Below are 12417 nucleotides of genomic sequence, written 5' to 3'. Positions count from 1 at the left end.
TTCTATTGAATTTCAGTTAGATGCAATGCGTTTTAAAGAACTCGTATTTTCCCCCCGATTCGTTTGGATTCGGGTGTATATGTAGGCTTATCTCGTGCCTCTAAACTTTATACATCTAATAATTAGAGAGGAGTTTTCAGCAATCTTCAGAACTATCGAGGATTGCCGGAAGTGTTATCAGGGGTATTATAATTTGTGGTAAATGTAAGTAAACACAAAAGTTCTTAAAAACCAAATTTATTCAGTCAACAAGTTACAGAAAGACACTGGTAGCGTGACATTGAATGGGGATAAAATGTGAGATCAGGGAGGACATACAAAAATATCTAATTTATGCATAAAATTATTGTTATGTGCACATTAGTTTAAGACAATTACATAAATAACTACTGTATCTACACATGCGTACACATGTATTAGAATTAAAAATCAATGTCATGTGCACACATGCACACATACATTATTGTATAAAATTATAACTATACATGTGCACTTTTACAATAGTGTAGTAAGGAATCATAACACTCATCTAGATATGTGCTCTGATTTTACTTTATCTTCACACACACATTTACATATAAAAGTATCACCATTTACCAATGCGCACGTACATTTGATAATTTTTATTTAAAGAATTTAACAATAATTTAAAGACAAAGGTTAATTATAAATCATCATGGAAATCAACATGTTTTCTATTTTGAAATACTCGTCCTTTACAATAAAATTGGATAAAAAGATGTTAGTCAATTGATTTCTAACCACTCTTCATATTTTACATAAGAATGAATAAAAAACTCAAATCTTATAGCTATAATTATTTTGATTTGATCTGGTGATCATATGGTTTATTTTTTTTAATTTTAATGATAAATAATATTTGATTGGGACCTATCAGAAAATATATAACTGGAAATTGTTCCACATTTTTATCCTTAAAATCAAATTTCACTTCCTCATAAAACAACATGCAGTTGTAAAATTCTTAGCTATCTACGATAACAAATATTTCGAAACGAGAGTTACATCCCCTTCTACACACAAACCTTTGCACTATGAGATCAAAATATAAAATCTTGGCATTGCTGACTAGACACACAAGGCAGATGTCCTGTTCACTAAGGAACCTCTACGGTACTATCTGATTACTGACACACAAAACTAATTGATACATTATATCAGTGACACTAGGCTAGCACACGATGACATTCATTCTACAATAAACAAATCGTATCCAAGGCAACGTTCACAATTCTTCAACCAAATGTTTGATGGAAGTTTTAGACGAAGGATTGTCTTTAAACATTAAATAGGCCTTGATTAGTTTCGGGACATCCAGACGAACTACAGATTTCTCAAACGACTGACCTCTAACCTCTTCTCTGACCTTTAACCTACAGAGATGCTGCAAACTTCCACAGTCTTTCGTGGTCGCCATGATTGTCCGGTACAAGTCTGCAACTTTGTCTCGTCCAACTCGTCTAGAAGCACGCGATTTTGATTTGCCACTCTGATAATCTCTTGATGGCATTCGGAAACCTATTTTGACTAGAGACTTAGCTAGGTTGATTCTCGTTTTGGAATGAAAATTTGGAACGTTTTGAGCAAATTTGAGCAATTTTTCAAGAGGCGTTTCACCGTCATTGTTCTTAAGATTTAGTTTGGCACCGTGCTGGACAAGAGTTAATATAGCACCTTCACAGCAGCGTGCGCACGCGATGTGTAATGGGGTGTCACCTTTGACATGGTCCTGAGTGTTTACGTCACATCCGGCTTTTATTAAGCGGACGACGATTGGTCCAGAGTGTGCGGCTGCCACGTGTATTGGTTCCTTTCCACTGGAAGCACACATCTTTGGGTCCGCTCCATTCTTTAATAGCCACTCCACCTTCTCTTCCTGCAATACAACAATTACAGTGTAAGGTCAAAAATTAATACCGAAAGCATCCCTATAAAAATAATATCAACAGCATTATATTTACCCGGAGACGAATATGAAAGTGAATGATCAACGTGCCCCGGAAGGAGGGGCGGTTTTTGCTTTTTCGCCAACATCCGTTATCTTATTCTGGGTCAATCAAGGTTAAACACTAAGCGTGTGACAGCAACAATGCTCGTTGCTTTGCTTTACATCTCCGCTTTAGCCGAAGCTTCTGATTACGTTCCAGTCCACGTTTATGATCAGAATGTCTTTATACCGAAGATAGGAACTTTGTGTGACATGATGCGTATGTAATTAAAGTTATGTCGGCATACCTTCCCGTCGTCCTTAGAGTCACATATTACAGTGGTCAGAAGCGGATCCCCTCTAATATCGGTTGTCATAATGTCAGCTCCTGCAACTAACAGTTCGTCTGCCACATCCAAATTTCCCCCCAAAACTGCCAAATGCAACATGGGTCTCCCACGATAGCTGCTGTTAGTTGCGCCTTCAGCTCCATGTCGACCGAGAATCCGTACAATTTTATTGTTTCCAGCTTCAACAGCACAACAAAGAAGCCTTGTAACAAATGTTTTCCCGCACCAGTCCTGTAACAGGAAGTCGTCACTCACGTGCGGCAAGATGATCTCTAGAAATTCATCACTTCTGTTTTCAATCACTTTAAGGAAAATATCGGCGCAAAGATCTGGATCATCAGAAATTTTCTTCGGAAACCGGAAGTGCTTGTTGATCAATTCCTTAAGCACGTGAAGTTGGCTGATACCTTGCCCCACGCACCAATGGACAGCCTGGACAGCGCCCCCTGGTGTGGAACAGGACTCAACAACATCCATTTAGTACCTGTACGTAGAAAGAAGAATATACAACTCTTATACCATAAAAATATGTTTCAGAGTGTAGAGAAATATCAGGTACCTTATTTAATCATTAATACCAAATGCCAAGAATCCATGGGAAAAAATGGCCACGTCACTACCCCGTTCTATCATGAGCACTAAAGTACACATGCACCTTCAAGCTTTAATTTAAAGAATATTTGAAAAAAAAGGAAATGCGTCATTTCCCATTACAAGAAAATTATGGACTACCTGATCCAACAAAAGATTTGCGTATGCTTTTTGTAAAAAAATCTGTTTTAGTACAAGTGATGTAATATCTGATTTGTGATATAGTCAAACGTATTGCAGACCTTGAATTGGACACGTAAGGTAAATGCAGCGCCAATATACCTGTATAAATATCTTAAGAAAGTTCCCACTCATTTATTTCATAAATATGAGTTATAACGCTTCAGAACGTGATTGTGTTGCAATTTAAACGTGTGTAATCAAAGAGGGTTAGGCGCGTGGGCAGGGGAATTGAGACTTCCTTAAAAATTCAAAGCCAATAGAAAAGGGATTTAATGTGTACCTGTGCCTATATGTTAAATATGGTCAATGTGATAATATACACCCGCCTCTTTGACCGCCTCACAGGTGTAAATACACCAGGGACAAAGACATGGCGACGAAAGGCTGCACCACTTATCATTGATTGAATAGAGATCGATATAAAATTATTTTGATCTCCGGATTGAATGTCATCACCGGAAGTTGTTTCCGGTGTTACAATACGCCAAATCCTTTAAGGGCGATGAGTGATCGGGTCACTGAAATGACGTGAAGTTTGCCAAGTCATTCTAATTACCAGTTCTTATCATCATATTATCAGATGATTGATGGTAATCTACTTTGGCGTTATATTTATCCTTGTTTAAGAGAGAGAGAGATTTAAAGAGTATATTTAAAGTGTTTTACCAATAAATACTGGTGTCATTTTACTGTAGAGTTCAGTAAACTTTTAATGATCGAAATATTTCCCCTTTCCACCCTTTGACAGTCATATTAATAACCAATAGCTTATCAAGAAACACAACAAAGTGTGATGAATGAACCACAGATCTACAACCAAGGGTAAATCTGGTATTTCAATGTTGTACTAATGGATCTTATCCAAATTGAGTTAGAGACGTTTGTGGATGGAACCACGCTGGTATAGTTAAACTTTTGCGATATAGACTAAGAAATTTCTATGCATAAAGTACCGGTTGCTGTTCCAGCCAATCAAAAGCGATGATATAAACAGTGACGCCATTATCATTGAATTATCAACCAATGAAAATATTCGTTATATTATAACCAATCAAAAAAGCTTAAAGATGCTTCCACCGCTGACAAATGGAACTTTTTTCACTATCAAAAACAACAGCAGACGGTTTAGTATTTTTCTTCGGTTACAAAATTACATACTTTACACCATTATCACCATTTAAAGTTTGAGCGTCTAATTTTACTTCAAGTTAAAAATATAACAAATAATTAATTGCATCCCGAAAAAATCCATGACACTATATCCTATATGGAATGAAGTACTGATTGCGCATGCACCAAAGGCAAAATAAATTGTTTTATATTGTTTTTTTGTGTTAATTAGACATATATTTATATATTACACGATTAAGAACCACTTGTTGTTTAAATGATGAATATCATTTATTCTCTGTCGGCGGTGGAGCATCTTTAATATCCAAACAAGTTTAAATACAAAAATCTATTATTTCGATAAAATGAAATTATAGCTATGAAAAATAACAACTCTTTGTATTTACAACGAATAGTGTTTTTGATGGTAGAATACACGACCTGATATATTCTGTAGCCCCTGACACTTTGAACAAAGAACGTATAATGCGTTTTAGGGCATGCCAGAACGAAATAGGTTGACTGTATTTTTTGGTTTTAATATATCCGGTATAAAATGAAAATAAAAAAACTTTCCGTCAAAATTATAGCTATGAAAGTGCAGGTCATAAGCAACGCAACATCTGGAGTATTTACAACCGCCAAAACTCAGTGTCCCAACATCATTTGATGATAATACAACTTGAATACACGAGCACGCGGCTCCGGACCGCTAAACTGGCCAACTAAAGTACTTCCCGGTACTCCCTGCTCAGCGGATAAATAGTTCCCTTGTGTAATCACATATGGTCAATGTTTCATACTGTTCCCATCGGTAAATCTGTATAACCTGGGGTAAATAGCCCCTGGGGTACACTTTGAACAAAGAACGTAGTGCATAATGCCATATCTTATGCTAACCGGTCAATTAATACAGTTCTACATCGACACATACATTGTATATAGGGGTTACATTGTAGGTTAATTGGTTAATAATTGTATTGGTATTTGTTTCTGACAGACATGGGTGTTTTAGATATTTTTGGAGTCAAAACCTGTACATGGTTCATGACCTAAACTGCGCCATAGTTATATGAATTTTGTTTTTTTTTGAAACATATTTGAATCTATCAATTGCATCAGTACACATTCCTGGTATGGAACATAGGTCATTTCAATTTTTGTCATATTCCAAAACTAGGCATTTTAACATGATTACAGAAAGTTCTCCTTGCATATGAAATGTGTATGTATACCCAGATCTATGAGAGGATCTTGAATGTAACTTTTCCTATATGGACCCTAGTAGTTCAGGGAAATGTACTATTTTAAAACATTATTTAAATGCGTAATTTTAAATAAAATAGCTATTACTTTATCTTTGTTTTACTGTGTAGAATCAGCCCAAGTCGATTTAACTTTGCAAGTAAAGTTTTGTTTTTTTTAACTTATAGACTGTTGAACTCAAACATATAAGTACTATCAAGTTATCGTTATAAATCTTTCTTGTCCGAATGACCTTTGTATTTAATTCTGTATATTACAAACACTTAGACTAGATTGTAGTAATATGGGTCTTGATATACTGATTGGGAAGCTTGGGGCGGAGGGGTGTGTTAAGCTACACATGAGGACTTTGGAAATAATGTAGATAAATAACCAAAAAAAAAAAAGCCATGTAAACACCAAATTTGCAATCGACCAGCATCAATGATAAAGCACCCTTCCACTTCCTGTTATCTGTAAGCTATTTCTTCTATATTTCAACCCCCCACTCAGTTACAACTTCCCAACTCATGATTTCTTCTGTCCTTTTGCCCCCCCCCACCCCCACAACCCACACCCCCCATCACACACATACCTGATTGATTGTCTTGTTATTTCAGGTTCCTATTCAGGTATTATTCCTAAAAAAAACCAAAAAGGGTATACACACTGACTCTCTAAGGTGGGAACCACTTCATTCAAAAATGGAATTTACAATTTATCTTAATTTATGAAATTTTCAATTTAATTTTTTATTAATGGACTATTTAATACAAAGCTATAGAATACCCCTCGGCTACAGACAAAGTACTGTGGTAAAATGTCTCTTAATTTAATTACTTTTCCTTCACTAATCAATCATCTTTTTAGCCAGAGCACAAAAAAGAAACACGGAAAACAACAGAAAAGGAAAGTTAACATACATGTTGGCCTATATGTTTTCTGGAAATTTATTTTATGATGTGTTAATTCTCACAGCATAGGGCCTACATGAATGTGAAGAATTAAATATTATCAATGTTTGAGAGGGAATTTCCTAGTTGGTAATTCTATATAGCAGCTTACATGGAATGTTCGTTTACTTTTATACAGTGTTCGGTTACTATATACATCATAAAAGTTTCTTTTCCTTCTGTGGACATCTGTCATCATCTTCCATGATACCTAAATATTGTTTACAATAAAAAAAAAAAAAAAAAAAACAGAGACTTAGATAATTTAATTAAATCTCTGCAAAAAATACTACAACGTACAATTGAACACATTATTGTATTGTAAAATATTATGTTTGAGCTAATTTTTTTCACATCTTTTGACAGCTACATGCATTGGACGTTCTATGGAACGTTTTCGTGTGGTTTTTTTTAAATGGGAAATTTATGTCACGATTATTTGTACTTAGGATGTACTCCTCTGTGAAGTCAATAATATAATTTCTTGTATTAAACTTTTTTTCTCATATATAATTATTGGAAAAGAGGTAGTTCATTACCATGAAAGAAATTGGCAAGACAAAACATATGTCCGTTGTGCTCGTTTTTGAGTTATTGTCGCTCAAGATACCAAAAATGACCAACAATAGTGATTTTATTGGAATTTCGCCGATTTTGACCAAATACACTAGAAATTTTTTAATGCCATAATTTCCTAATGAAGGTGTTTGATATGTATGGATGTTTGTAGAATTTATTTTCCAGTAGGACTTCATTAAAAAATATATCAGTTATGATTAATAACGATGGTATATTTTTTCTCATAATAAACAAATATGCTTCACCCTACCCCTTAATTGTTGAGCTCCAAAAATGCACCTTTTTCAGACATTTTTGTCAAATTTAATACTTTATAAAAAAAAACTGTTCTGGTAAATTAAACTTTTGTCAATAGTTTTGCTTATCAATAGGGAAATGTTGTTCTTTATAATCTGGCAGAAAAGATGGGGGGTCACTGTGTGTGGATGTGATCGGCTTACAATAAATCGCTATTAATTTTTTGGCAGATCTATATCTGAAAGTCATAACTGTATCGTGCTATATATATAAGTTGATGGTCACGTCACGTCAGCACACAGCCCAAGTTGTTCTCTCGCGGAGTTCTACCTAAGATTAACATACAATTTATTTATTGATATCCGTCTATATATTTAGCAATAATGTAATAGAATTTCCAGAAAAACAATTCGACCTATGCCGTTTTTATTTCGGTTTGAAAAGACAACATTATCTATAGTCTTTTCACCCGCATTAGGCAGCGTCTTCTTGCTGAATCAAAACGAAATGCATCAATCCAAATGTCTAGAAAAAACTTTTAAATCCATATTTCGCTGATAGCAGGGAGCAAAAGAATACATGTAGAATACTATATAGTGATTTATTTCGGGTAATATAGTAACCGTTTTGTTAGTTCTGCACGCCGAAAAGACGGTGTATAATCGTTTTCTTGTCTAGATGAAAAAAGGAGATTAAATATCATTTGTGTTTTGTTTCATTTTATTTAAGAGTTGATTATGTTTTCTGAAAGGACATTTAGCTTTAATTAAGGTGACATAAACATATATTTATCACAAAACTTCCAGTAACCATTAACGTTGTCATCTACAGGAAACTGCTAAGTGGACTTTGGCCTGGAGGTTAAATTTAAACTGGAGTTTATGTTAATTCTTAAGAATTTATGTGTCCCGTTTTACAATGGGTTGGAAGATACAGGACAGTTTATATAGAGGTCAGGACCACAAGGAAAGCCTTATTAAGACAAATATGTGGAATGTAAATATCGTAAAAATCCCATACCATAAAATGGACTTATAGTCTTCACTATAAAGACCAATTAAACAGACGACTGTTTATGACCAAATCTTTCAATTTTGCCTGTATCACTAACTTGAACATTAACTCGAAAGAAAAAATTGACGTCGTCATTTGAAACTTCGCTTTCTATTGGCTAATATAACGGCGTACTGATTACATAGAAAGGCCCCCTAAATGAATTTGGAATTTTGAACAAATTATCTTTGATAAATTAAATTTAGTATTCACTAGAATAGATGTTTTATGTTATTGAGTTATGACACCAAAATATAAGCCTTAGTGTACTCTCACCTTTTGGATTTGAGTACACTCAGACTCAAATTTTGGTGTCATAACTCCATAACATAAAACATCTATTCTAGTTAAGAATTTTGGATTTTATTTAGATCACATTTAGATTTTGTTGTTGTTATGTCTCCATAACACAGAAAACTCTATTCAAATGAATCCTTAATTAAAATCTCATTTATGTGAAAAATACACTTGAGTTATACATGTGCAAATATAACATTTATTACAGTTAGAATAGTACACTCCTCCCAATTTACACAATATTCTTCTGCTTCAAATTTACTATTCAGATAATATTTTCTGTTTTTTTTTCTGTCCAAAAAGTTCAGGAGTATAAGTCTGTCAAATCTGAGCGCCATAGACCCAACAAATCTACAGGTAATTAACCGGGGTGTACACCCGGATATTCCTAACTGCGATGATCGCTGTCACTTAATGAGAATTAAGTGTTGAAAACCTCAAAAATTGGCAGATTTAAGGATTTGAAATTCAATTAAGATTAAAAAGTGAAGATTATACGGGTTATTTAAACGTCAAGTTATTATTTACAATATTTTCAAAAGACGTTTATACGTAAATGGAAATGTAATACAAATCATGAAATCTTGATAAATGTATATAATTATACGAAATTGGGAAACGCGCCGATGATGTAAAATAAATATACAGTAAATATTTTTGAAGATTGTCAGATTGGAGAATTCGGTTAAAACGTATTCTTATTTTTTATAGAGATTTTGCTTAAAATAATGTCAGTTAGCGAATGAAATTCATCATATTACAGGGACCCGATGAAATATCGAGTATATACAATGTATGATTATTTATGTTTAAATTATGTGTCCTGTTTTGTTTTTCTTGTATGCTTCTGTGATATCGCTGTCACAATGAGACACACTATAATAATACTTAACGTACCCAATACACTCGTATATATATATATCATCCTACGCATGGTATACAGGGAAAGCTGTCCTTGTATTTGTTAAGCCACAGGCTTATGATTCTGTAGTTATCTATAGTATTAGACAGTACCTTTATAAGCATAGAATCAAAAACATGTTGATAAATGATGTAACTTCATCTTTAAAGTTCAAATTTAAGGGTTTAACGTACACTTTACCTTCACGATAAATATAACTTCGTTTACGGATAACATCATCTAAGCTAACGCTAAGCTATTGATATAAGTAAAACATTTTTCTTTACAATCTATATTATTTAAAAAAATGAATCTTTAGAAAAAATACAACATATTGATCGTTTTTGAATTTATCTGATTAAAACCACACTCTCTGTTGACATAACAAGAGAGTAGTTAACGGAACGGCGTGGAGATCAAGATGCAACGCATTACTGACACTAATCAGATTTGGTTATGGACACTACTACTCCGAAATTCCAATTCACGTCTCTGGGTTGTGTTTGCATGTATTTATTACTTATAACACGTAATGTACGTCTATTAATTTGTAATTTCGGTCTAGAATTGCACTGAATAAAAATCCTAATGTACACAAATAGCGTCACGATAATCGTATTGGTGGCGACTATAGAGAGACTTTCCAAATTTATGTTAATATCATATCTAATCGTAATATGTTTATTACCATTTTAAATGTCATTTGAAAGTTGTCGTACACGCAATGTCATGTTAAATTACATGTGCACTGTCCTGTCATCTGACATAGATCACATCACGGATGCATTAAACTGTAAATGGGAATGAAATAGCCTTTATACAATTAGGTGTAAACTTATAAAAAAGAGAAAGCTCCTACGTATACATAGGAAATTGAAATCGTTCAAGATGCAAATATGCGAATATAAATGATAAATGTGTGTTTTACCTTGTAAATAAACACTTTTCTTTATCCTCGAGAGAATTAAGATCCAGTCTCGCTTGGAAATGTGAAGCAGGGACCAAACAACTTATTGTTTTACGTAAGAAATCAGAATCCCTACTCTTAGTCTTGTTACCACGGTGTCCAATCTACTTTTAAAATGTATTGTGCACAAAAACTGAATCCTTGCAATTGCTTAATCGCCCAGTCGTTGTGAAATTGAAATACCATATATATAATAATGATATTTTTTGTATAATATCAGAATTTCTACATATCTTCCAACACGATATGTTGATTTAACTAATGCTTCCAACAATAAATTTCCTTCAGATCCAAAATTGACCGACTCCTAACTTAGAGTGAGCCGTTTTGCCTGCACGAGTTCCATTTGGCGTCTCAACATGTCCCCAAATTTATCACTAATTTATAAACAACTTCTTCAGCCAAAGTACATACAGTAAGTAGGCATTTAGGCTACCTTTCACACGGGTATATATATACTGAAAATAAATTGCTTACACACAAAGGAGGACTAAAAAGACTTCCGATTTTTATGCTGATAACAGTTCAAAGTTCTGTTTACTTTGCTTGTCCGATGCAATTCTATGAGTTGTATAGGTTTAGTTGTGAATACTCAATGCACGTTAATAGTTGTGTTGATTTACCATTTCCAAAGAAGCAATTATTCAGAGCTAGAGAGATCGATTTTCAGGCTATTTTCAGGCTAGTACAGATCTAAATTTATCTATAAATACACCTGTATGTATCTATCAATATATATAGACTTTTAACTTCTTACCTTTCACTCGCCCTTTGTGGAGATATTTGTCCATAAATTAGAGAGCCGAGAAGCCACCTGTCAGACTGAACAGGTATGTCCAGTGTGTATTCCGCCACACGTGTAATATACCTGTACAAATTGGCTCTCTATGTGACACCGAGGTCCACTGCACATAGTACATACACACAGTGTGGTATATATATACAACAGGTATACCCAGACTTTGTATGATAGATCTACATTTCTGCCGTAATCCTTGGAGTTATGATTCATGTCCGAGTTCAAACAAAACGTAGTCGGATTAGGGAAGTACATACAATGTAGTACCGCCCACCAATTTACACCCTCATTATTCCGAGGAGGACGCGAACTCCTACGCCACAGATCAGTCTGCCCCTGACCGTGAACATTCATCAATACTTCATAACTGTTTATATATAGTATACTTACTACAGGTCGATATCTCACTCAATATCACCACCCTATATACTGACGTAAAATAATCAATTAACGAATTACCAGAAGAAATGGCTCAATGCATAACTAAATTGTGTCGTAGATACAACATGTAGATCTTGCGATATCGATAACTTTGTCAGTAAAGCACGCATATACTATAGTTGATTAAAGATTTACCTAAACCAAATCATTTGAATTCCTTTACAGAGCAGCATTTATCAACACTAATGAAACGGGCATTTCAATGGCGTACCATGTATTGTAGGTCAAAGGTCATAATGCATGTCACAGTGACCTACTTTTGCTATATTTCTGACGATACAGTTTAAGGTTGTTTTATTGGTTAAGCCAGAGTATAGCATAATGTTTACATTATGTATATATAAAGATGGACGGACAAAAGAACGTACCCTAGGGACCAATATGAATGATTAATAATATCAAATCGCGTGGCACTAAATATAGCCGCAATATATATGAAATGAGATGTCTATCGAACCTTTTATAAAATTGTGTTCGTGTTAGTATATTTTAAAACTTAGCCTACAGTCACAGTACTGTACATTGTTGTAACAGATACCGTTATCGTGAATATAATTTGCGGCATTTGGCAGACTATCATTTAAAATCTAGGTCAATCTGGCGCTAAATAGTGTGTGCTGGAATACATTATCAGATTGTATAAGAAATGACGATTTGTCGATCATCTGACGCAGTGAATCAAGTTTAATTATACAGCATTGCAAAGATGATAAATCGAACCTAACCATCTTTCTCTAAATTTCATTAATTTCAACAATGTTCG

The 12417-nt window shown here is 34.1% G+C and overlaps 1 protein-coding gene across 3 annotated transcripts; it reads right to left on the bottom strand.

The window, feature by feature from the left end:
• Nucleotides 1-220: 220 nt before the first annotated feature.
• LOC138321677 (ankyrin repeat and SOCS box protein 13-like) lies at nucleotides 221-11581 on the bottom strand. 3 transcript variants are annotated; one of them, XM_069265521.1, is made up of 3 exons: nucleotides 11172-11581; nucleotides 2257-2782; nucleotides 221-1897 (listed from the first exon to the last, which is right to left on the bottom strand). In XM_069265521.1, exons 2-3 carry the CDS (start codon nucleotides 2773-2775, stop codon nucleotides 1247-1249), a joined length of 1170 nt encoding a protein of 389 aa, XP_069121622.1. In that variant the 5' UTR covers nucleotides 2776-2782; nucleotides 11172-11581; the 3' UTR covers nucleotides 221-1246. The 3 variants fall into 3 exon arrangements, with proteins under 3 accessions (XP_069121622.1, XP_069121624.1, XP_069121623.1); XM_069265523.1 differs by lacking the exon at nucleotides 11172-11581 and adding an exon at nucleotides 10376-10831; XM_069265522.1 differs by lacking the exon at nucleotides 11172-11581 and adding an exon at nucleotides 10136-10225.
• Nucleotides 11582-12417: the final 836 nt, after the last annotated feature.

The sequence above is a fragment of the Argopecten irradians genome, chromosome 4, assembly GCF_041381155.1.
Source record: "Argopecten irradians isolate NY chromosome 4, Ai_NY, whole genome shotgun sequence".
Taxonomy (NCBI): Eukaryota; Metazoa; Mollusca; class Bivalvia; order Pectinida; family Pectinidae; genus Argopecten; species Argopecten irradians.
Note: the sequence above shows the minus strand (reverse complement) of the source record. Positions and strands in the feature narration are given on the sequence as shown.

Excerpts from the sequence above, each read along its gene's own strand:
- LOC138321677 (XM_069265521.1), bottom strand. The coding sequence starts at position 2,775 with ATGGATGTTGTTGAGTCCTGTTCCACACCAGGGGGCGCTGTCCAGGCT. Across the intron at positions 1,898-2,256 it reads ACTCTAAGGACGACGGGAAG|GAAGAGAAGGTGGAGTGGCT; the intron begins GTATGCCGACAT and ends GTTGTATTGCAG.